This window comes from Rattus norvegicus, chromosome 3, assembly GCF_036323735.1.
Source record: "Rattus norvegicus strain BN/NHsdMcwi chromosome 3, GRCr8, whole genome shotgun sequence".
Classification (NCBI taxonomy): Eukaryota; Metazoa; Chordata; class Mammalia; order Rodentia; family Muridae; genus Rattus; species Rattus norvegicus.
This window is the reverse complement of record NC_086021.1, coordinates 142231227-142257810: the sequence shown is the minus strand read 5'-3', so window position 1 is coordinate 142257810 and position 26584 is coordinate 142231227. Positions and strand designations below refer to the sequence as shown.

The following is a 26584-nucleotide window of genomic DNA, read 5'->3' as shown; positions in this document are numbered from 1 at the left end:
ATACAGGAAATCCAGGACTCAATGAGAAGATCAAACCTAAGGATAATAGGTATAGAAGAGAGTGAAGACTCCCAGCTCAAAGGACCAGTAAATATCTTTAACAAAATCATAGAAGAAAATTTCCCTAACCTAAAAAAAGAGATACCCATAGGCATACAAGAAGCCTACAGAACTCCAAATAGATTGGACCAAAAAAGAAACACCTCCCGTCACATAATAGTCAAAACACCAAACGGACAAAATGAAGAGAGAATATTAAAAGCAGCAAGGGAAAAAGGTCAAGTAACATATAAAGGCAGACCTATCAGAATCACACCAGACTTTTTGCCAGAAACTATGAAGGCCAGAAGATCCTGGACAGATGTCATACAGACCCTAAGAGAACACAAATGCCAGCCCAGGTTACTGTATCCTGCAAAATTCTCAATTAACATAGATGGAGAAACCAAGATATTCCATGACAAAAACAAATTTACACAATATCTTTCTACAAATCCAGCACTACAAAGGATAATAAATGGTAAAGCACAAGATAAGGAGGCAAGCTATACCCTAGAAGAAGCAAGAAACTAATCATCTTGGCAACAAAACAAAGAGAAGAAAAGCACACAAACATAACCTCACATCCAAATATGAATATAACAGGAAGCAATAATCACTATTCCTTAATATCTCTCAACATCAATGACCTCAACTCCCCAATAAAAAGACATAGATTAACAAACTGGATACGCAACAAGGACCCTGCATTCTGCTGCCTACAGGAAACACACCTCAGAGACAAAGACAGACACTACCTCAGAGTGAAAGGCTGGAAAACAACTTTCCAAGCAAATGGTCGGAAGAAGCAAGCTGGAGTAGCCATTCTAATATCAAATAAAATCAATTTTCAACTAAAAGTCATCAAAAAAGATAAGGAAGGACACTTCATATTCATCAAAGGAAAAATCCACCAAGATGAAATCTCAATCCTAAATATCTATGCCCCAAATACAAGGGCACCTACATACGTAAAAGAAACCTTACTAAAGCTCAAAACACACATTGCACCTCACACAATAATAGTGGGAGATTTCAACACCCCACTCTTATCAATGGACAGATCATGGAAACAGAAATTAAACAGTGATGTCGACAGACTAAGAGAAGTCATGAGCCAAATGGACTTAACGGATATTTATAGAACATTCTATCCTAAAGCAAAAGGATACACCTTCTTCTCAGCTCCTCATGGTACTTTCTCCAAAACTGACCATATAATTGGTCAAAAAATGGGCCTCAACAGGTACAGAAAGATAGAAACAATCCCATGCGTGATATCGGACCACCACGGCCTAAAACTGGTCTTCAATAACAATAAGGGAAGAATGCCCACATATACGTGAAAATTGAACAATGCTCTACTCAATGATAACCTGGTCAAGGAAGAAATAAAGAAAGAAATTAAAAACTTTTTAGAATTTAATGAAAATGAAGGTACAACATACCCAAACTTATGGGACACAATGAAAGCTGTGCTAAGAGGAAAACTCATAGCGCTGAGTGCCTGCAGAAAGAAACAGGAAAGAGCATATGTCAGCAGCTTGACAGCACACCTAAAAGCTCTAGAACAAAAAGAAGCAAATACACCCAGGAGGAGTAGAAGGCAGGAAATAATCAAACTCAGAGCTGAAATCAACCAAGTAGAAACAAAAAGGACCATAGAAAGAATCAACAGAACCAAAAGTTGGTTCTTTGAGAAAATCAACAAGATAGATAAACCCTTAGCCAGACTAACGAGAGGACACAGAGAGTGCGTCCAAATTAACAAAATCAGAAATGAAAAGGGAGACATAACTACAGATTCAGAGGAAATTCAAAAAATCATCAGATCTTACTATAAAAACCTATATTCAACAAAACTTGAAAATCTTCAGGAAATGGACAATTTCCTATATAGATACCAGGTATCGAAGTTAAATCAGGAACAGATAAACCAGTTAAACAACCCCATAACTCCTAAGGAAATAGAAGCAGTCATTAAAGGTCTCCCAACCAAAAAGAGCCCAGGTCCAGACGGGTTTAGTGCAGAATTCTATCAAACCTTCATAGAAGACCTCATACCAATATTATCCAAACTATTCCACAAAATTGAAACAGATGGATCACTACCGAATACCTTCTACGAAGCCACAATTACTCTTATACCTAAACCACACAAAGACACAACAAAGAAAGAGAACTTCAGACCAATTTCCCTTATGAATATCGACGCAAAAATACTCAACAAAATTCTGGCAAACCGAATCCAAGAGCACATCAAAACAATCATCCACCATGATCAAGTAGGCTTCATCTCAGGCATGCAGGGATGGTTTAATATACGGAAAACCATCAACGTGATCCATTATATAAACAAACTGAAAGAACAGAACCACATGATCATTTCATTAGATGCTGAGAAAGCATTTGACAAAATTCAACACCCCTTCATGATAAAAGTCCTGGAAAGAATAGGAATTCAAGGCCCATACCTAAACATAGTAAAAGCCATATACAGCAAACCGGTTGCTAACATTAAACTAAATGGAGAGAAACTTGAAGCAATCCCACTAAAATCAGGGACTAGACAAGGCTGCCCACTCTCTCCCTACTTATTCAATATAGTTCTTGAAGTTCTAGCCAGAGCAATCAGACAACAAAAGGAGATCAAAGGGATACAGATCGGAAAAGAAGAGGTCAAAATATCACTATTTGCAGATGACATGATAGTATATTTAAGTGATCCCAAAAGTTCCACCAGAGAACTACTAAAGCTGATAAACAACTTCAGCAAAGTGGCTGGGTATAAAATTAACTCAAATAAATCAGTTGCCTTCCTCTATACAAAAGAGAAACAAGCCGAGAAAGAAATTAGGGAAACGACACCCTTCATAATAGACCCAAATAATATAAAGTACCTCGGTGTGACTTTAACCAAGCAAGTAAAAGATCTGTACAATAAGAACTTCAAGACACAGAGGAAAGAAATTGAAGAAGACCTCAGAAGATGGAAAGATCTCCCATGCTCATGGATTGGCAGGATTAATATAGTAAAAATGGCCATTTTACCAAAAGCAATCTACAGATTCAATGCAATCCCCATCAAAATACCAATCCAATTCTTCAAAGAGTTAGACAGAACAATTTGCAAATTCATCTGGAATAACAAAAAACCCAGGATATCTAAAGCTATCCTCAACAATAAAAGGACTTCAGGGGGAATCACTATCCCTGAACTCAAGCAGTATTACAGAGCAATAGTGATAAAAACTGCATGGTATTGGTACAGAGACAGACAGATAGACCAATGGAATAGAATTGAAGACCCAGAAATGAACCCGCACACCTATGGTCAGTTGATTTTTGACAAAGGAGCCAAAACCATCCAATGGAAAAAAAAATAGCATTTTCAGCAAATGGTGCTGGTTCAACTGGAGGGCAACATGTAGAAGAATGCAGATCGATCCATCCTTATCACCCTGTACAAAGCTTAAGTCCAAGTGGATCAAGGACCTCCACATCAAACCAGACACGCTCAAACTAATAGAAGAAAAACTAGGGAAGCATCTGGAACACATGGGCACTGGAAAAAATTTCCTGAACAAAATACCAATGGCTTACGCTCTAAGATCAAGAATCGACAAATGGGATCTCATAAAACTGCAAAGCTTCTGTAAGGCAAAGGACACTGTGGTTAGGACAAAACGGCAACCAACAGATTGGGAAAAGATCTTTACCAATCCTACAACAGATAGAGGCGTTATATCCAAAATATAGAAAGAACTCAAGAAGTTAGACCACAGGGAAACAAATAACCCTATTAAAAAATGGGGTTCAGAGCTAAACAAAGAATTCACAGCTGAGGAATGCCGAATGGCTGAGAAACACCTAAAGAAATGTTCAACATCTTTAGTCATAAGGGAATTGCAAATCAAAACAACCCTGAGATTTCACCTCACACCAGTGAGAATGGCTAAGATCAAAAACTCAGGTGACAGCAGATGCTGGCGAGGATGTGGAGAAAGAGGAACACTCCTCCATTGTTGGTGGTATTGCAGACTGGTAAAACCATTCTGGAAATTAGTCTGGAGGTTCCTCAGAAAATTGGACATTGAACTGCCTGAGGATCCAGCTATACCTCTCTTGGGCATATACCCAAAAGATGCCTCAACATGTAAAGAGACACGTGCTCCACTATGTTCATTGCAGCCTTATGTATAATAGCCAGAAAATGGAAAGAACCCAGATGCCCTTCAACAGAGGAATGGATACAGAAAATGTGGTACATCTACACAATGGAATATTACTCAGCTATCAAAAACAACGAGTTTATGAAATTCGTAGGCAAATGGTTGGAACTGGAAAATATCATCCTGAGTGAGCTAACCCAATCACAGAAAGACATACATGGTATGCACTCATTGATAAGTGGCTATTAGCCCAAATGCTTGAATTACCCTAGATCCCTAGAACAAACGAAACTCAAGACGGATGATCAAAATGTGAATGCTTCACTCTTTCTTTAAATGAGGAAAAAGAATACCCTTGGCAGGGAAGGGAGAGGCAAAGATTAAAACAGAGACTGAAGGAACACCCATTCAGAGCCTGCCCCACATGTGGCCCATACATATACAGCCACCCAATTAGACAAGATGGATGAAGCAAAGAAGTGCAGACTGACAGGAGCCGGATGTAGATCGCTCCTGAGAGAGACAGCCAGAATACAGCAAATACAGAGGCGAATGCCAGCAGTAAACCACTGAACTGAGAATAGGTCCCCCATTGAAGGAATCAGAGAAAGAACTGGAAGAGCTTGAAGGGGCTCGAGACCCCATATGTACAACAATGTCAAGCAACCAGAGCTTCCAGGGACTAAGCCACTACCTAAAGACTATACATGGACTGACCCTGGACTCTGACCCCATAGGTAGCAATGAATATCCTAGTAAGAGCACCAGTGGAAGGGGAAGCCCTGGGTCCTGCTAAGACTGAACCCCCAGTGAACTAGACTATGGGGGGAGGGCGGCAATGGGGGGAGGGTTGGGAGGGGAACACCCATAAGGAAGGGGAGGGGGAGGGGGATGTTTGCCCAGAAACCGGGAAAGGGAATAACACTCGAAATGTATATAAGAAATATTCAAGTTAATTAAAAAAAAAGAAATCAAAACCATATATGTAATGGAAAAAAAAAAGAAATTCAGAACTAGAAAAAGGAAGAGAAGCCTGAATTCATCGTGGTTTTATAACTCATTAATGTTTAGTTTGTTTAGGTGGGTTATAATTTGTACAAATATGGAATCATGTAATGAATGTTTTTGGACTTTTTAAAAATCTATCTACGTATCTTTATTGTATTAAGATGCATCTATAAGTATTTTTTAAAGACTTATTTATTCTATGCCTATTAGTACATTGTAGCTGTCTCTAGATACACCAGAAGAGGGTGTCAGATCCCATTACAGACGGAAGACTAAAAAGAACATGGGTGAGGGGGTTTCTTCCCTAATAGGTAGAAAGTGTTTAGTGGAGAAGAGGCTGATTTGGTGTTTTCATATTATGCGGAGTGTGCTTGCCGGGAATTGATTCAGGACATCTTGAAGAGCAGCCAGTGCTCTTAACTGCTGAGCCATCTCCCCAGTCCTATAAGTATTTAATAATTATAGCAACTAGAGTTCTCCAGAGAGATGGGATCATCTATCTCCCAATACAGATAACAATGTCTGTCTGTCTGTCTGTCTGTCTGTCTGTCTGTCTGTCTATCTATCTATCTATCTAATCTTTCTATAATCCTTCTTTCTTTGTATCACCTATCTATTATCTATCTATTAACCTATACTACTCTATCTATCAACTCCAAACTACTACTTAAGATAAGGATTTATTTCTAGGACTTGGGTTACACAATCATGGTGGCACCTAAACTCCAAATCTTCAGACTAAGCAGAAGGCTGAAGAATTTGATGGAAGGTGATATCAAAGTCAAGTTCAAAGACAGTCAGCTGGGAGAATAACAATACCTCATGGTAACATCCAGATTTATTTGACCAAATATTTGAGCATTATGCCCTAGACAAGCTGACACATAAATTATCCTTCATAACAGTGCTATCCTTAATGGTTGTATGTATTTTATAAATTAATTATATGCACTATAGCCAGTACCCTAAGATAGTCATTTCGATTGCTCTTGGTGTCTCCACCTTCAGCTATCCTTGGGTTATTTACTTATTCTTCATCAAATGATATAATAAACAGAGGGTGAAATTCAATGCATGTTTTATGTGTTTATGCTTAAAGATGTGATTTCATGTTGACAGGTTGTATTTGCAGAGGTCTTCTTGAATGAAACACTAGTCTTAGCAGGGGGAGCTGTGTTAGGTCTACCTCGATTTTCTCCTTTCATTGCAGCCTGTCAGACCATGGGAACTGGCATGATGTTGAGTTCCTGGGCCACTTCCTCAATAGAAGAGGTGGCAGAGGCTGGCCCGGAGGCACTTCGCTGGATGCAACTCTACATCTACAAAGATCGTGAGGTCAGCAGTCAGCTAGTGAAGAGGGCTGAGCAGATGGGTTACAAGGCCATATTTGTGACTGTGGACACCCCTTACCTGGGAAATCGCTTCGATGATGTGCGGAACAGGTTCAAGCTACCACCACAGCTCAGGTAAGTATGATCTCAAAGATTCAAGTGGAGTTTTTCTTTTCCTTTCATGGGCTATTTCCAGAAGCTGCCTTCTTTCCTTTTTTTCTTTTTTCTTCTTTCTTTCTTTCTCTTTCTTCTTTCCTTCCTTCCTTCCTTCCTCCCTCCCCCCTCGCTCTTTCTTTCTTCTTTCTTCATTTATTTATTTTGCAAGCAGATACCATAGAGTAAAACAGCTCCAAAGAGACATTAACCATAGTGATATCAATCTTATCATTAAAAGGCACTGGAAATGATTTGTTCTGTGTTTTAGAGAAAGTACTGCCATATACTGCTTAGGGATGCCACACATTTGAGATATTCGAACAGGAGGGATTACTGTATATTTTAAAAGACAAAAGATTTTATTACCAAAGTGCATTAAATTTTTTGGGAAATATGAAACAGCATACGGATTAGTTTTTTTATAGGTCACGGTTTTATTATTATGATCCTGGTAACCTATTTTTCCATGGAAATCAAAGACTCACATTCACAGTTTAATTTTAGTTGAAGTAGGAACAGCTAGAGCAAGGCAGTCTGATTAAAGGACGGACGTGAAGGTAGAAGCAGCCATGCCTCTGACCCTTTACCTTCTTCTTCATTCTGCTCCTCTTTCATGTGATTCATTCATGGATCAAGATCATCCTGAGTGAGGTAACCCAATGACAGGAAAACACACATGGTATGCACTCATTGATAAGTGGATGTTAGCCCAAATGCTCGAATTACCCTAGATGCATTGAACACATGAAACTCAAGAAGGATGACCAAAACGCAAATGCTTCACTCCTTCTTTAAAAAGGGAACAAGAATACGCTTGGGAGGGAATAGGGAGGCAAAGTTTAGAACAGACACAGAAGGAACACCCATTCAGAGCCTGCCCCACATGTGGCTCATATTAGATAAGATGGATGAAGCAAAGAAGTGCCGGCTGACAGGAACCGGATGTATATCTCTCCTGAGAGACACAGCCAGAATATGGCAAATACATAGGCGAATGCCAGCAGCAAACCACTGAACTGAGAACAGGACCCCCATTGAAGGAATCAGAGAAAGGACTGAAAGAGCTGAAGGGGCTTGAAACCCCATATGAACAGCAATGCCAACCAACCAGAGCTTCCAGGGACTAAGCCACTACCCAAAGACTATACATGGACTGACCCTGGGCTCCAACCTTATAGCTAGCAATGAATAGCCTAGTAAGATCACCAGTGGAAGGGGAAGCCCTAGGTCCTGCCAAGATTGAACTCCCAGTGATTGTTGGGGGGAGGGTGATGATGGGGGGAGGAGGGGAAGGGGAACACCCATATAGAACAGGAGGGGGAGGGGTTAGGGGATATTGACCTGGAAACCAGGAAAGGGAATAACAATTGTAATGTAAATAAGAAATACCCAATTTAATAAAGATGGAGAAAAAAAGATTTATTAATTCACCCACTCATTCATGTTGGCATAAACCATGCATCAAATAATCTAAAATTGAACTGATATTTTATCAGGACATTCTACCTTCTATTGACTTTGAACTGTCTCTTCCCTGGTAGCATTTTAGGAACTTGAGTCAAGGCCAGAGCCTCAGTGGAGCTCATTGAGAAAGGACTCTAGGTTTCTTCAGCTCTAGTATCTTTCTTCATTGCTTTCTTTTTCTATATTCTATACCAAAAGGGCCTCTTCTTCATTTCCCATACCATTTATGATAGATGTATGGCATTCCTTGGGACTATATGTATCTAAACACATATCAAACCTTTGAATTAGTGGATGATATTTGATGTTGTGTGACTGTGGATACCTTCCAGGAAGTCTAGGCTCATTGCACAGGGGATGCTGCTCACTCTGTCCACATTTTGTTTGTGTTTGGAACAGCTAGGGCTTTAAAAACAGAAGAAATATAAAAAATAAAGCAAAGAAGTCATGTGTAGGCATCCTCTGTTTGACCTCTGAAAAAGTTCAAAATGAACAGAAGCAAAACTCTAGTCAGGTTTCCCCAAAAAGAAGACAGATCTTTGGAAATGTGACGTGATATGCATTTTAGACAAGAGTTTGCTAGCCTGTGAAAGGACCACAAAACTGTCATTTACTATAGCCACCAACATACTTAAGAGACTTTAAAGAACTACAGATAAGATTTTGCTATTGTGCTGTGTGTCAACTGGTGATGTAATTAGTGGGAATGCTTATCACCCCCAGATGGGTTTTTGGGTTATTATTTCTGTATATGGTACCTCACGTAAGCTAATGAAAGACTTGGTTGTAAAGCTATGCCAGCGGTCCGATGAATAGGCTACCTAGGTATGATGTAGGGAGCAAACAACTTCCAGCCTCTCTACTATGCGATCTATACTCACTTTCTTTATTTTGACTGCCTACTTTTTATAGACCTTCTAAAATAATTAGTTTCACACTGCTGCAGTTTCCTCCAGGAAACACTCCCTTTGGTCGTTTGTGAAGGAATGGCCCATTTCCTCTTTTCCTAATGACATCACTCTTAACAACCGTGATGGTGATAGAACCATGGAGTTTGCTTTGTGCTTCCTGATCTTGGTTGCAAATGCTAAGTATCTAGTCTTGTGGGCAAGAGAATACTGCTGTGTATCCTGGCTGGGACCCCTTGCTTCTCAACGCAGGGTGACTGCATGATGAGCCGCAGGCCCTCCCCCTCCCCCCTTTCCCTTTGCCCCTGGACTTCTGCCCAGATGGTGTGGAGAGCCATGAAACAAAGACCCCTTTCAGCTGTTAGTGTTCACAGGAGTGGCCCAGCTTGTCACAGCTCTGTTCTGAAGATGATCAAATCGCGACCAACACATCCAGGTTATGGGGAACATGTAAAATATCCTGCAGCTGGGCACACCCCATCCGAACCTCACACACTAGCAGGGCTTGTCCTGACGGCATCAAGGCAGCCAGTGGCTTCTGCTCAGCAGCACCTCAGTGATCCACACTCTGTTAGAAGACAGAACACACAAACTGGAGGTCAAGCCTTCCGCTTGAGGCTTCATTCATCCACACCCCACCCCCGCCCCCGATTCATCTGTGAACAGCCCGATATGAAATCAGTTTCTTTTTGCACTGACCTGACTCATAGAAGGTGAAGCCTGCTTTTCAGAAGTGAGGTTTGGCAAGGGAGGGAGACAGGAAATCCAGGGGAGAATGAGTCGCTAAGCCTGGCTCCTTCCAGCCCTTGCTACTTCCTCTGCCCGGTGGAGGGGAGGGCCCTGACTCTTGGCACCTGGGAGCAGAGAGAGTTCAGAGGGTTGGTAATGGCCACTTGGTCTATATGCAAAACATATGCGTGTGTGCTCTTTACAAACCATGCAAGTGAGAGACAGAGGGGAAATCTTCCTCTCCTGAAGAAGCAGAAAAAAAGCCAGTTTACCACGCGGATTCCAGAGCCTGTGAGGCAGAGGCCTTTTGCTTTGTCCCTGCTCCATGGACATGATTCATTACTTTGTTTACGATTTGTCTCTTCCCCTCCATTCACGGTACCAGACAGTTTAAGGAAAAGTGACAAGAGCGAATCATTGTTAGGAATGCACACTAAGGCAAAAGGTGTCTGTCCATTCCTGATCCCCGGAACCTGATACCTTCCATGGGAAAATGAGCTTGAGAGAAGGGATTGAGTTAAGGATCTTGAGATGGGAGATGATCCTGTTTCATCACATTAGATATTATATGCAACGAAGAGTTTTTGTTAGGCAGAGACATTTATGTTGGGCAGAGGAGGAACTGAGATGCTAAAGCAGAGTTTGGAACCACGTACCGTGGGGGAGCTGGGCTGGCCACTGTGAGAACACATGGGGTCATCTATTCTTGTCTAGGCAGACAAAGGGACTGGACACCCCTATACACCTTAAGTTGAGCTCATGGAAAACCATTTTGATCTTTCTAATATAATACATTTGTAACATTCCAATTTAGTTTTTATGTGTATGAGTGTTTTGCTTGCATGTGTATCTGTGCAGTGTGGTGTCCCACTGGGGTCAGAAGCAGGCACTGGGTCCCTTGGAACTGGTGTTATAGATGTTTGTAAGCGGGCATGTATGTGCTGGTAATGGAACATGGGGCTTGGAAAAGCAGCCAGTGTTCTTCACAGATAAGCCATATCACCAGCCTTCAAATTTGTGAAATTGTAAATCTCTACATCTGTGGTCATTTTGCAACGCCAATGACCACAACCTTATTGAGTTCATTTTTTATAGTAGCTTTACAATGATCTACCCGTGTTGCCACACTTAACATGTGTTTTTGTGCCTTTATTTTTCCCTGTATTTACATTCCAACAAACTTGACAATTTGCATGTTTTTTGTGATGTATGGAGATCTCTTACTCGAGCATTTATTAAATACTACAACAGTGACAGATAATAATAGGTATTTGGCATGTAATTGTATAATCAGCATATGAAATTTACTGATACATATGGGAATTTCCTGATATAAGGTAACTAGGAAAAAGTTGAACAGTTTTGGAACTCCAATTTTATGGCCCTGGTCTGTCTTTAGACCACTGGGCCACACTGAGGAGGAAGTGACCAGGATATTCTCTGAACATTGTGCTTTCCTAAGCACAGAAGAAAGGCTGATGCCTGTCCTTATCTCCTGGGAATTGTGAACTTCTCTTCTTCTCTGTACTCTGATGGAAATTGTTAACGTAGCTGATTTTTATTTTCTTTATTTTTGGGAGTTTTCAGTGCAAAGATGCAGCTTTATCCTTAGTATTGTACTATCAATATTTTTATAAGTCATATGTTACCATCAATGCTCGTTTATAAGTCATATGTTACCATCAATGCTCGTTTTTATTATTAGACTATTAGTTTCTTTAAACATAATTAACTTTAGCAATTATCACTGTCCCTTGATACTGACTTACTAAAATCAAAGTCAATTTCTATGTTAGATTAAAAACTATGTCAAAAGCCACTTCCTTTACAAGGAAGAAAATTGATCTCTTTGCAGTATTTACCAGCTTAGGATTCTGAAAATTAAGTTCTAAATAGTTATGTTAATATTTTGGTGTTGTGTTTTCATTTTTTACAAAATAAATATCAGAAGGCACTTTAAGGTTTAAAGACTATATATATGCACATATGCATATGTATATATGTGTATATACATACTATATTATATACATATATATGCACACATATATGTCACAATCTGAATAAAAATAGCATTCATGGCAGTTTCTTTCAGAGCCATCAGTAAAACACTCCATCGTGGTTCTCTGTCAAGATATCTGAAAACTTTTTCTTGGCTTCTGGCTTTGAACAAAGTTTAGAGTAACAACAAGGCTTCATTGTGCCCTGAGATTTCTGTAAGGCAACATTCATTCAAGTGTTGATCTGCATTGCATGGTCCAAGAATAACAACAGTTATTTATATAATTTTATCCATGTTTCTGTTTTTCCTATCCATCTCACCCTTTCACCCGCCCCTGCCGAAGCAGTGCCGCCTGTTTGGAGTGGGGGCAGGGACACTTGCAGATGGTTTCCTTTTTTTCCCTTCTTGTCGGATGATGGGATAGATTGTGCTTTTTTTCTTTTAACAGTATTATTTATGTTTGGAGTTTAGTATTATTGATGTAATGGGGTAAGTTTCTCTCCCAAGAATATACTTATTGAACAGAAAGCTTAATCCAATTCACATTAAGGAGACCACAGACGACCTAGGATTGTGACATACTGTATAACCCTAAGTGCTTTGACAAATAGAAAAGCTCAGGCATTCCATCAAAAGCCAATAACTAGATGGACATCAAGTATTTGGGGGTTCTTTATGTCTTTATGTCCCTGAATCTACAGGAGTATGTTCAGCCTACGGAGGAGGCTGCCATGACACAGTGGCTTGCTTAGGGTGGTTTGGAGCTCACAGTTAGTCTCCATTGGATGGTCTGTGCTCCCCAACTACTCCATGGATCATTTTAGCTGAAATGCCCCGAAGTGTAAACTAAGTATCAACCAATTTTGTATGAAAAGAATGTCTACAAGTGATTTGAAAATAGAATTCCTAGATGCTTCCGTCTGCCGACATGCAGTTTTAGCCATGGCTCTAAGATCTTCTCTACGTTCAGTGGCAGAGGTGGTGGAGGGGAAAATGAGCCAGGACTAATCCAACAGTTGTGTTTTCCCCTAAGAACGGCTATCAGCTCCGTTAAAGTGTGTAGGAGAGCGAGTTGAGTTCCAGCAATTCAAGAGAAGTCTTTCATGTGATTAGTGTGCAAGTAAATTTGGAGAGTGTAGACTGCTAAGCCACATGGAAGGAACCATTTGCATGCCCACATTGCCAGTCATCCATGAGGAATGATCAGAGCTGCAAGCAGAGTGACCTCTTTCTTTAGCTTGTGAGACTGTCTAAATACATCCAGGAAGGACATGTTAGAGCAAGGAAGAGGATTTCAAGCATGGGGGATTCAGTAGTAGAGGCTTGGTTGTGAGTTAGAGAACTACTTGGTCAACTAAATCAACAAGTTAGAGTAGGAGAGGATGACAGCTCAGGAGTAGCATCGCTAGGCTGTGGGTCCCTGGGAACAAAACAGCCATTGGCCCAGTGTATTTCGGAAAGTGAAGACTGTTAGCATATAGGAAAGTATGATCAGGAGAGGAAGGCAACAAAAGGCAGAATTGTGTGAAGACTGATAAAACTGTGGGCCCCTGAAGCACCTAATCCAGTGAGAACATTCTGGGATCATTATGCATACCACATCTCAGAGCGAATCCACCCAGAGGGGCAGGAGATGACACTTCCAGTTTGCTGTGTGGTAATGAAGTCTGGCACTAAGACACACGCACAGGTACATGCACATGCACATGCACAAAAGAAAGAATGATGGTTGGTGATCACTTGAAAGCCAGGCTCTTGCCAAGGTTCTATAGAAGATCAGAGTCTGAGAGCATAACCAGGCAACCAGAGAGTACAGGAGACACTTCCTGACTCCCATCAATGCCCACAGTCCAACACATCTAAGCCAAAAATATATCATTATCAGTCTAATGATACAGGCCAGATCCCCAATAATGTCCTGAGCTAGCTTTCTTCTTGGTCACTGTGTTCCGCACATGAGTTACTATTTTTTTTTTATATAAAATAGGAATTGTAGTGATTCAATGTTACCTTCTAAGAAATTTTCAAAAGGAGAAATGTACAAATATGAATATATAAAAGGTCTTTGTAAACCATAAAGCAAATGGTTTCTATTATGCTGAATTTGCATGGCTGGCTGAAAATAACATCCAGTCTATTGTTTGTAGTTGTAAACTGACCGAAACAGGAAACATTTGAACATGGCCACATATCAATAATCAAAACTGATTTGTCTGAATAAAGCACACTTCTGTAAAGTAAACTTTAGGTGGCCAGTTGAAATCACTGGATGGTCACAGTTAGAACACACTCCTGCACCTAGAAAAGTTGCAGACAACCAACCCGTAAGTGACTAAGTATATTTCAGACAGGGGGACTCTTTTCCTTATTTTTCACCAAGTCAGATATAAGCTGTCTCTAATTCCTCTTCTATGTATCAAGTCAGATATAAGTTGTCTCTAATTCATATTCTATATATCTATTCTAGGATGAAAAACTTTGAAACCAACGATTTGGCATTTTCTCCTAAGGGGAATTTTGGAGACAACAGTGGCCTTGCTGAATATGTGGCACAAGCCATAGACCCATCTCTCAGCTGGGATGATATTAAATGGCTCAGACGGTTGACCTCACTGCCCATTGTTGTAAAGGGAATTTTGAGAGGTTTGCCATTTTCCTACTTTCTTATACACTGATTTTATGATCATTTACATAAAAATTCATGGCAGATGCCCTATCATTTGATAGAACAGATGATGTTGTAAATTGAAAGATGTACACTCCCCTTTCTCTCTCAAAAACATTTATGTATGTCCATATGCCTTCATGTCTACATGTGCATTTCATGTACATAGAACCTTCAGAGGTCAGAGGAGGGCATCAGATCTTATGGAACTGGGTTATCAGCACTTGTGAACCTTTATAGATACTGGAAACCAAACCTGGATCTTATAAAATAGCAATCTCCTAAGTAATTCAGAGTTATTAAGTTGTAGGTATTAATAAATCCATCTCTGCTTTTGGCATTTTCATGTATGCAAATTCTCTTGGAAACTACAAAGATTACAGTGACTATTCAGTATGTGTTCATCCATGGAAATGTCTTCTTGCCTTTAAAAATACCTTTAAAAAATATGGCCCTAGAGAGACTACCAAAACGAAGTTTAAAGTAAGGAGTTTAAGATGAGAATGTCTACTAAAACCTAGAATCTAAAGATACAGACTTGAACACATACATGCCTTTATTTCCATACGTGCTCCATGAGTGCATAGAGACTTCATAAGTCAGAGGAGGACATCAGACCTTGTAGAACAAGGTCACAGGCACGTGTGAGCCACTATAGGTGCTTCAAACTAAACCCAGGTCTTCTGCAAGAGCGGTCAGCATTTCCTATTCAAGTCATGTGTCCCTAGATTAAAGCTTTGGAAATGTAATCTACTTTGATTCTGTCATCTAATATATACATATTATCATAAAATTATATATCATAAAATTAAAGGAAGAAAATTAGTCCACCTCTACTCTGCAGTAGTTGAGAAATGTTTAAACAAAGCTTAGTGCTAACTTTTGCTTTTGAATTAAAAAAATTATACTCTACTCTGTTGAGTACTGTCATAATAGAAATGCTGTGGATTCTACACCTCAGTGTGCATCTTGTATCACACACTGCTTTAACGGTACTACCTTATCGACTGACTATTACTATGACTACTACTGCTAATTTTTAGACCTATCATCAATGATGAGTACCAAAGAAATTCTGCCTGGAAGTTCTGCACCATTAATTTCATCCACTTAATTATGCATTCATTATGCTGGCTCTGTGCTAACTTTGAAATATAACAACTTGATGACAAGTATTGGCATATAATAAAATAGAGAAGATGGTGATGGTGTATCTTAATCAGGGTTTCTATTCCTGCACAAACATGACTAAGAAGCAAGTTGGGGAGGAAAGGGTTTATTCAGCGTAATCATTCACATTGCTGTTCATCACCAAAGGAAGTCAGGACTGAAATTCACACAGGGCAGGAAGTAGGAGCTGATGCAGAGGCCATAGAGAGATGTTACTTACTGGCTTGCTTCCCCTGGCTTGCTCAGCTTGCTTTCATATAGAACCCAAGACTACCAGCCCAGGGCTGGTACCATCCACAAAGGATCCTCCCCACTTGATCACTAATTGAGAAAATGTCTTACAGCTGGATCTCGTGGAGACATTTCCTCAAGGGAGGCTCCTTTCTCTGTGATAACTCCAGCTTGTGTCAACTTGACACACAAAACCAGCCAGTACAGGGTAGATAGAAATCAATGGAATAGACTGTAGTAGATATAAAGTGTTATCAAGCAATTTTAAAGGAAGGTTAAATAATCCCATTTCAGGGTGAAAATTGATGGATGAATTTAGAATCTTATCAAATTGCCAGACTACTCCGTACAGACATACTAGTAGAATAAAGCCGCTGTAGGTAACATGTATTCAAACTAAAGAAAGTAGACTTGAGAAATTAGCATCTTAGTTCATTCCTACCTTGTGTAATGGCCCTAACACCATGTGCACCATTCTGAAGTCAGGAAGCACAACTATTGTGTGGGCTGATTGTGTGGAAACTTAGAATAATACTAGTGAGAGACTGGACATATGCAGGCGATTAGAAGATTAATACAATTGATTCTAGAGGATCAGGTTTGAATACATAAAGATGAATGAAATTTTACTTTAGTTCCCAAGTTGACTCAATTAAACAGGGGGACAGATGAAGTAAGAATGTCGTTTCGGAAGTTTTCTCATTTAACTGGCATCACAACATATATCAGTTCATACAACTTTATTCTGTGGCATAATCATGCAAATCTACTAACTTAGGTTTGATAATGGGTAGTTCATTGAAAGACACTTCCGCATCTAGTTCTGTAGCTTGCAATCACTGTACCTAGGACTCCCCCCCCAGCATCACCACATCTCTTCTTATCCAAATGGATCATCTGGCTCATTTCTTCAGCTTTCACAATATTTAGCGTATTATAGATAAAGTGTTTACTAGGTAAAATGTTTAGTGAAAACAATGAATCTATCTAATTAGAAAGAGCTCAAAAGGCAAGATTAAGAGAGTAGGGTTTGAAAGGAAGTTATTCATACATGTAAAGTTTATACTGTCTGGTTTGTCTGTAACTGTTTATTTCACTTATTTGTTAAACAAAAATCATCTCCGTGACAACGACTGAACCAAGGAACACATATTCTCAGCCTGAACTACAGGAAAACCTAAGGGAGTTCTGAGAAGCCTGATTCTCATCAATTCACAAGTTTTCACCTAGAAGTCACATGGGTGGACTGAGATGATTTCCTTCCCTCCTCTCCCCTTTCCTTTTCTTCCTTTCCTTTCCCTTTTCTTTTTAGCATAAGAGCAAAGATTATGGTTTTTGGAGTGTGAAACCAAGGGTAGCTGGGAAGTTCTAGAAGCATCCACCCCTACTACCTTTTTGGGAATTGCATTTTAACAAATACAAATCGGAATGAGAGATGTAATCTGTTGCTGTGGTTAAAATCTGCCCTGGAAGAACATTAAAAAAGTTCTATTCATGTGCTTCAGACAGGATTTTGTCTTCACTAGAACAAACAGAATCTATGAACAAATTCATAGTGCTTCTTAGAATTTCCGTTTTTTTGGAACTGCCTCTTTTTTCACTTTCATTATGAGTTTTTTTTTCTTTGAAGAAACATTTCTCTAATTAGATCTTTTCACACACACTTGGTTAGAAAATTCTTAACGAGTATTACTTCATTATCCCTGGATGACTTTCAAAAGCGTTGACACATATCTAAAATATTTTGTTCTTAAACTTATGCAAGTTACTGAATCTCCAAGTGCTTGAGATTAACTCTATGGGATTTGAACTTGTCTTTGGTAGTTTAAATATATTAAGTAATGTATGACATGACAGCATATGGTGAGTTACCCTCTGATGCTTGTCTTTCTTAAACACAACTTACTTAAGGACAAAAGTACAAAAAAAAAAAAAAAACAGAAGGCCACATCATGTTCTCTGAGGATTAGTGAAAATGTCAATGATTTGTAAATATTTTGCCAAGCCAGAACATTGTGACCCTTTAAGCAGCTTTTGGGTTTGAGTTATAAAATAAATAATTAAATTAAAAATTAGAACGCAAACTCATGGGCAGGTTTCATAAGAAACCTTTTTATCTAACCATGTTTCTTCCTGTCTCACAAACTCATAATTCCATCATAGCAAGTCATTCTGTCATTTGCCCAACAGCCCTGCAATGCCTAGGGAACACGGAAAATGACTCTCAGTGATCTGGATGACATAATTTTTTAAAGTGTTGTTATTTCCTCAAATGGAAGAGGGTGTCTAATCTTATCCTGACTAAAGTATGACTTCCTTGTTTCAAAACATTCAATAAATGAGTCTTGTCCAATTTTCTCTACCTGCTCAGTGGAGTAGCAACTACTCCTTTTCATCCTTAGAAAATAGAAACAGCAGTTCCTTTATTTCTAAGTATTCAACATGTGTTGGGCACTTTCTCAACACCCAACTTCTTCACTCCGCAAACCCATATAATATGGATCACTGTCTTCACTGGGTGGTTCAAGACATCTGCACAGAGAAGGCAAGAGGCTGCTCGCTGAACAGATCAGCTGCTTGAAGGCAAATAGGAGACCGTCCACATACTTGGTCCTGGACTTAAAAAAAATCTTACTTTTTAAATACATTTTGCTTGATATCTAGACAACCAGAGGCAGCTCCAGCATGTCAAAATGTATTTTTAGCTATATCGATATTCTGTACCATGTCTCCTTGTGGCTGCAATGTCAAGTGTGGTGGCATCTCCCAGTCACAGGTGGCTATATAAATTAATAAAGATTAAAGTAAAACTTCAGTTACTGAGTCAGGATGCCACATTCTTTTCTATTTTAATTTTTAGTTAGCACACAAGATATTGAGTTCCATTATGGGATTTTAGAACCTTAATTTGTACCTGTTCAGTTAGGCGTCATCCCCATTTTCTCCCCGACAACCCTGGCCCCCTTTCTATCCTTCTACACATGCTACCCTCCTTTCTGTTAATACAGTATGTGTCCTATTTTGTTCCTTCTCTTCCTCAGCTCCTTGCTTTCATGGTCTCACGCTCTCCTTTCTATTCTTGGGGACTAAACCCACATGGATGGACACATATATGTGAACATTGAAGCCAGCATCTGCATTTGAGAGAGAACACATGTCTGTCTTTGTGAGTCTACATCACTTTGCTTAGTTAATATTCACTTTAGAATCCACCCATTTCATAAAATTACATTATTCTCTGCAGTTGGCTAAAATTCTATTGTGTATATGTATCATGTTTTCATTATCCATTCAAGAGTTGATAGACAGCTAAGTTGATCTCATTTTTCAGCTCCCGTGAATACAGTAGCAATCAACATGGATCTGTAAGTATCTGTGTGAGCATGTAGAGCCCTTTGGCGATGGGCGTGAGTAGTTTAACAGGGTCAACTGGTGGTTCCATTTGTTCCCTCTTTAGTTTAAGGGAAGGCACATTTACCCTCCCTGGGTCTGTGTTCATTTCTTTTCTTTCTTTTTTTTTTTTTTTTTCGGAGCTGTGTTCATTTCTACCCCACCTCTAGCCCAGTGGTGAATAAGTGTTTCCGCTCCCTCACAGCCTCTTAAGCACTAGCTGTCTTTTGATTTCCTGATGATAGTCTGGTTGACTGAAGTGAGATAATACGAAGCAAGATTTATTTGCATTTCCCTGTAGGCTAAAGGTTTTGAACAAGTAAAAATATTTATTGACCATTTGTGTTCTTTTGAGAGAAGTATTTTCCTTTTGTTAGCCTATGCTGACTGGTAGTTTTGTTTGTGTGGAACATTTAAAAATAATTATTTATGTGTAGTTAAAGTTGTATTTTATGCATATGGGTATTTTAACTATATGTATGCTTATGTAGTACATGTATACATACATGCATACATATGCATACAGTACCTCATGCAGAAGGCAAGAAGATGGGTCAGATCTCCTGGATCTGAAGTCAAAAACAATGGTCAGTGGAGATCCAACCTAGGTCCTCTGGAGGAGCAGCCAGTACTCTCAACTGGGGAGGCGTCTTTCCAACTCATGGTACTTAAAATTTCCAGTTAAAAAATATTGTAGATATTAACATGCTACTTGACATATAGCTGACACATATTTTCTCCTATTTTAAGGCTTTTCCCCTCCTTGGTTGGTAGTTTACTTTGTTGTATAGAAACTTGATAATTCCATGTACTACCATTTGTTAATTCCTGGGTTTTTTTCCTTTGCAATTGAAGTTTTGTTCACCAAATCTTTATCTGTTCCTATATTTTGAAATAGTTTCTCTGTCTTTCCTTATAGTTTAGTGTTTCTGGTTTTTAACTAATTCTTTTATTCTTTTTTCTTTTATTATCTTTGAATTATTTTCTGCATGCAGGGTAGGGTATGTGGATCTAATTTTATTTTTCTGTAGTGCATACCCAGCATTACTAGTACCATGTGCTGGTTAGGCTGTCGTTCTCTACATAGCTTACTGGGAAGGCCTTGTGTCCATTTCCTTCCTGGGAGTAAGGGTGGGCTACCATACCCATCTGGCATTTACATGGGTCCTGGGAACTTGAACTCTGTTCCTTGGTCTTCTATAGCAAGTGCTTTATATGTTGAGCTGTTTGCTCAGCCTGACTTCTTAGTTGCTCAAGAGGAAAATAGAGTATAAAAATAGGTATGAAACACTAGAACTAAAACAAAAATGTAATTATTGAGTAGTTGGACAAAAGTCAGTGACATTTCCCCAAATAAACAAAATAACAATGAAAATAAGACCAATAAAACAGTATAGCTAAGTAGATGCTAGGATATACAGACAGGTTTAAAATGTCAAATATCTAACTGACATACTTTTTAGGCAGAAAACACACAAGGAAAGGACAGGAAGACATTGTTAAAGATATATAAGTCTGAATTTCGGTGATGTAAACCATTAGACTAAGAAACAAATTATACTATATCATAGATGATATAGGAGAAAAATAAAATGAATATAAAGTGAGAAAAATCAAGACAAGAGTTTATTATGAAGGACTACAGGCAAGACTGTCATCTGTCTTCAGGTCAACAATGGTTTGGATCAAACAAGGAGAGAAGTTTGTAAGGTTCTGTGGGAAAATAATTGCCCAACCTTGAGTGTGTTACAGCTTATCTAAGGAAATACACAAAGGGATCAGATTTAACGCAGAGGAAACAGAAGAATGAAGGTAAGCAGTAAGGCCAGAGAGAAACAACTGCAAAGCAAGCAAGAAGGCAGAGGGCTCTGAACAGCTGTCAAATGATGAGAGAAGGTAATTGAAAGGGGCTACCGAGAATAATGGAAAGCTTTGAGATTTTGATTTTGAAGTTTCATAATAACTGGAACAAAGGAAAGACAACTAAAACTCTATGTAAGTCAAGTCATGCACCAAAGTCTGAAAGTCCAAGCATGAAGCAACAATAAAATGCAAAGTAGGAATGGCTGGTGTTGGAAGCCATCTTGAAATCCCCTTTCCTCCACATATTTAACAAATTTCTTTTAAAAAAATGGAAACAATGTGGCTAAAGAAATTAAATTATGAACAGATGAAATTTTTCCTCTTTCTATCAAAAAGATTGACAGTTTTCACCAGTGCCAATAATCTGCCATAGTAAATAATACACCAGTTATATAGAGAGGATTAATCCAGGATGTCTAATGGTTAGGACTCTTTAGTTCATCAAAGGAATAAATTTAGACCAGTCACTCATATGAAAAGAAAACAGAATATTTCTCTTTATAAAATGTCTTTGGGGCTGTCAATTAGAGCTTATACTTTCTAATTTTATTTTATTCTTTTAAAAGCTACAGGATAGAAAAGTAATTCTTCTACTTCATATATATATATATATATATATATATATCCATTATTCTCCTCTCTCCAAATACTCTGTGATAATGTTTTCAAATTCATGGTCTCTTTTTCTTTAATTAGTAATGTTACACTCAAACACACACACACATACACACACACACACACACATACACACACACACACTAAGTTTTAGTTAGGGTTTCTACTGCTATTATTAAACATGACCAAAAAGTAACTTGGGGAGGAAAGGCTTTATTTCAGCTTACAGTTTCACATCACAATCTAGCATCTATCATGAAGATCATGAAGGGAAGACAGGGCAGAAAGCAAGAAGTAGGAACCGATGCAGAGGCCATGGTGGGATGCTGCTTACTGGCTTGTTCCCTAAAGCTTACTTATCCTGTTTTCTTATACACCCCCAAAACCACTTGTTGAGGAATGATACTAACCACCAAAGGACTGGGACCTCCATATCCTTCATCAATCAAGAAGATGCCCTAGAGGCTTGGCTACATACCTATTTGGTGGAGGTATTTTTTTCAATTGAGGTTATTTTTGTACAAAGCTAGCTTTTACACGTTGACATAAAAGCAACCAACACACAGATGACACTGACACAGACACAGGCCTACACACACATGCACTTTATAAATAAGATTTGCTGAATCCATTTAGTGTTCCTCATATACATATTCTTTTAGGGCTGACCCCTGTTATTGTTATGTGGCTTTTTTACCCCATGATTTTGACTTTGGGAAAGATGACTCTCCAGGTTTTAGCAATTCTTAAGTTAGAATTTCAGATAGCCACTAGTAGTAATATTAGTCACAGTGATAATAGTATTAGGTTCAACAAAATAATAAATACAATAGAAGTTTTTTATGGTTCCAAGACTCAGAATAGATGGTTTCTTGTGAGGGCCCACCTCATCTCTTTCTTCAAAGAGGCAAGAAGGTAGAGTTTTTTCTTATAAGGGAAAACTCTTTCTCTCTCTGTGTCTCTCTGTCCCTCTCTGTCTCTTTGTTCCTCTCTGTCTCTCTGTCTCTGTCTCTCTGTCTCTCTCTCAACTTTTAGCTGATTTTTTTGAGAATTTCACATTATGCATCCCAATCTCCCTCATCAACCCATCTCTTTCTATCTTCCCTCTGCCCTTGCAACCACCCTCCAAAAGAAAATAACGTTTAAAAAAGTTTTATTGTGCTTCACTTTCACGAACATGTCCAATCCTAATTGCCTATCAGAAATTCCATCCGGAAATACTATATCAGACACTAAATGTCTTAGTTTCCATTGCTGTGTGGAGATACCATGACTAAGGCAACTCTTATAAAGGACAGCATTTAATTGGGGCTGGCTTGCAGGTTCAGGTTTTCAGTTCATTATCATCAAAGTGGGAGCATGGCAGCATGCAGGCAGATGTGGGGCTGGAGGAGCCAAAAGTTTAACATCTTGATCCAAAGGCAGACAGAAGACAGTTTCCCATGCTCCTGGGAGTGACAAACCCTACAGTGACAAACTTTCTTCAACAAAGCCACATCTATTCCAACAAGACCACACTTCCTAATAGTGCCACTTTCTGGGCCAAGCATATTCAAATCACCACACTAAGGTTTCAAAAGAATTTGGGAAGGACAGAGGTACTCAGACCACAACATGTTGGTGTAATATCAATATTACCCATAATTTAAAAACAATACTATTACTGTCATTCTTAAAAGAAGTTCAATTGTAGTATTCCATGACATATAGTGAAAAGTGGTATAGCACAAAAAATTACAACAATCAGAATTATAAATAGTTGTGCATCTTTTGTAATTATTCTTTATTAAGTTTGCCTTTGATCTCCATTACTAGATTGATAGATTGGTATATTTCCTGTATCTACCTGCTGAGTATGTCAAAGTCTGACTTTCAAGACAATGTCAAATTGGTTTTTTCCTAATATTACATTTAAGAGCTAACAAAATAGGGGCATCCTAGAAATAGCAGTTTAGAAAGTAAAATTTAATAATCATCTTAACAGTTTAAAATTTTAATCTATTTAAAAATGGATTTTAAAAAATAAATATACTTGAAGCACAATTTGTAAATTATAATTTTAATATCATGTTTATAATATAATCCACTGAGCAAAATTTAACTATCTAATAAACATAATAAAATAGTTACTGAAATTAAACCATCAGTGTATTAAATATTGTTTGGAAGAGATTTACTCATTGGTGGCTACTTTTATACTGCTTATCACATACATACTATTTTATTTTCCATATTGTATGTAATAGTTCTGCTAAATGGAAAACTGATATGATTTTATTAATTAGAAATAGCTAATATGGGCTGGAGAGACTGCTCAATGTTTACTGCTCTTACAGAGGATTTGAGTTCAGACCTAGTAACTCCACCTCCAGAAGAGTCAACAGCACTCTCTTCTGACCTCACTGGGCTACCATATTGATGTGATACACATGAACTCATGCAAGCACACACAAATATACACAAAGACAAACACACAAACAAACAAACAAACAAACAAGTAATCTTAAATATATATCACTAACAGATAAAGTAAATTTTATTTAATGTTGTGACATTTGATATATTGACCATACTCCAAAGCAGGACACATGCCCAGAACAGTATCAGCCAATACAAACTGGACCTGACAGAGAAAGAAAGTGGAGAGGAAGACAGAAGTGAAGAATTTGGCAGGGAGGGAGGTGGGGAAGGATTTGGGAGTAGTTGGTGAAAGGGGATGAATATGACCAAACTACATTGCATGGCAGTCTCAAAGAACTAATAGACGATTACATAATAAATAAATAAAGTTAACAGGAGTATGTCTTTACAAAGACAAATTCTTTATTAATGATAATTTGCTGCCTACTCATAGTTCTACCACATAATTAAATTGCTCTAATTCTTAATTTTAGATGAAGAAATAACTACTAATATTCTACGTGTACTTATTAGGTGTGTTTTAATTCTGAAATTACTAAGCAGAACAGGTGGGAGAGAGGCCCTCCTCTCTTCACTGGAATGCTTGAGATTTGAAGTCCAAGCCTTTTGTCCAGTGGCTGTTTCCATGGATGGTGTCTTGTTCTTTTCAGGTGATGATGCCCAGGAAGCTGTTAAACATGGTGTGGATGGGATCTTAGTGTCGAATCATGGGGCACGACAACTGGATGGGGTGCCAGCTACTGTGAGTTTCCACTGAGATTTATCCACATATCTCTTTTTCAAATGAGGACTCTCTCTCTTTCTCTCTCTCTCTCTCTCTCTCTCTCTCTCTCTCTCTCTCTCTCTCTCTCCCTCCCTCCCTCCCTCCCTCTTTCTCTCTCCTCCTCCCTCTCCCCCGTGTGTGTGTGTGTGTGTGTGTGTGTGTGTGTGAACACTTATGATAAAATGTGTGGTGCTATGTGATAGCTCAGATTTTCAGTGGTATGGAATTATCTAAATTAGCAAATACATGTATTTTTAACTAGCCAAATGTCTATTTATAAACTTATGAATGGGGGGCCTTGTTAACTAGTAAGCAAAGAATTATTCTTGTGAGCACTTACTCACAAGAGTACTTACTCAGGTACACTTAGGTGTTTTATGAGTTGAAGAAGGAGAGAGAAGATTCAGACATGGCAATCTAAAGGAAATGAAGTGGCTGAATCTTCAGACCACTTGGGTTAAAGTACAAGGCAGTAGGGAAAACTGCTATGCATACAGTGCTCACACATTGTTCCTAAACCGCTGAAGAGTGCAGCAAACCAAGTCTGTACACAATGGGATTAGCTGCCCAAGACTAAAAGTCATAAAGCCGGAGGCTGTGAGCTCCTTGATCCTATAGATACAATGTCTTGGGGGATAAAACATTGCTCACAGGTGAAAGAGGTGAAAAATGGTGCCCCCCACCAAAGCAGGGTGCAGAAGCTGGTCACAGCTCCAAGTGTTTCCCCAGGTTTATGCCTCACTTGTGCAAAGACATAGACTTAGTGTTCAGGCCAAATTAAGTTTGTTTTCTAAAAATAAACTGTAAATCTTCTGAAATAAAATCTAACTCGGTTTTAAGGGGAAAATACCTAAATGGTGTGGTTTCTTTCCTTCTGGCTTAGGACATATGGAAAGTTATCTAAAAGGGCTTTTTGAGATGTGGTCTCACAGGCTGTTTAGGAAACAATAACCATCCCTTTTGCAGGCTGCGTGCACGAGAGGATATACTTGACTGTGTTTTGCCTCATACTTACAGCAAATGTAAGGCCCCTGGTGATGAGGGAAATGTATGAAAACACTTTGTCTATGGCAAAAGGTGTTTTTCCCCTTTGATGGGTGTACGGGTTTTGAGGTGAGCAGTCAGAGGCTTGAAAGGAGGAGGCTGTGGTATAAGCCTTTACACTGGCTGCATAGAAGGTCTTACTTCCCCACAGACTTGGTTGCATCATAAGCACAGGCACATGGGAGGAGTTTTGAAATAGGCAGCTTGGGTTTGAGTTATTTTCTTGTCTCTGTCACATACAGGAGACAGAGCAGCAAGTCATTCAGACTCTTCCGCCTGAACTCCTCCTGGTTCTGTGTTGGTTCTATAAAGAATGTGTCTGCACCATACCGCTCTACAGTTCTCTACTTCATGCATTCCCTTGTATGGAGAAAGACTTGCTGCCTGAATTTCCAGACTAGGCATATAACTTCTGGTTATCTTGACACATTATTCTTTGGCTTATTTGAGTCCTTAGAACATTCTCTTTTTTAAAAAAATTGTGTTCAGATTTGCATTTCATTTTGATGCCAATAAGACCCAAAGCAGTTACAGTTATAATGACTTACAGTTATAATGTTCTTTTCCACTGTAAATCTCTCATCTGCCAAACACTTGCACTGAATAAGTGTTTATG

The 26584-nt window shown here is 38.9% G+C and overlaps 1 protein-coding gene across 3 annotated transcripts in view; it reads left to right on the top strand.

The window, feature by feature from the left end:
• Hao1 (hydroxyacid oxidase 1) overlaps positions 1–26584 on the top strand; it is a 178655-nt gene that overhangs the window by 23717 nt on the left and 128354 nt on the right. For all 3 annotated transcript variants that reach the window (XM_063283785.1, XM_039105017.2, NM_001107780.2), the window contains 3 exons: positions 6430–6685; positions 14274–14449; positions 24812–24903. In XM_063283785.1, coding sequence (XP_063139855.1) covers positions 6430–6685; positions 14274–14449; positions 24812–24903 — 524 coding nt within the window. The remainder of the gene's footprint in view (positions 1–6429; positions 6686–14273; positions 14450–24811; positions 24904–26584) is intronic.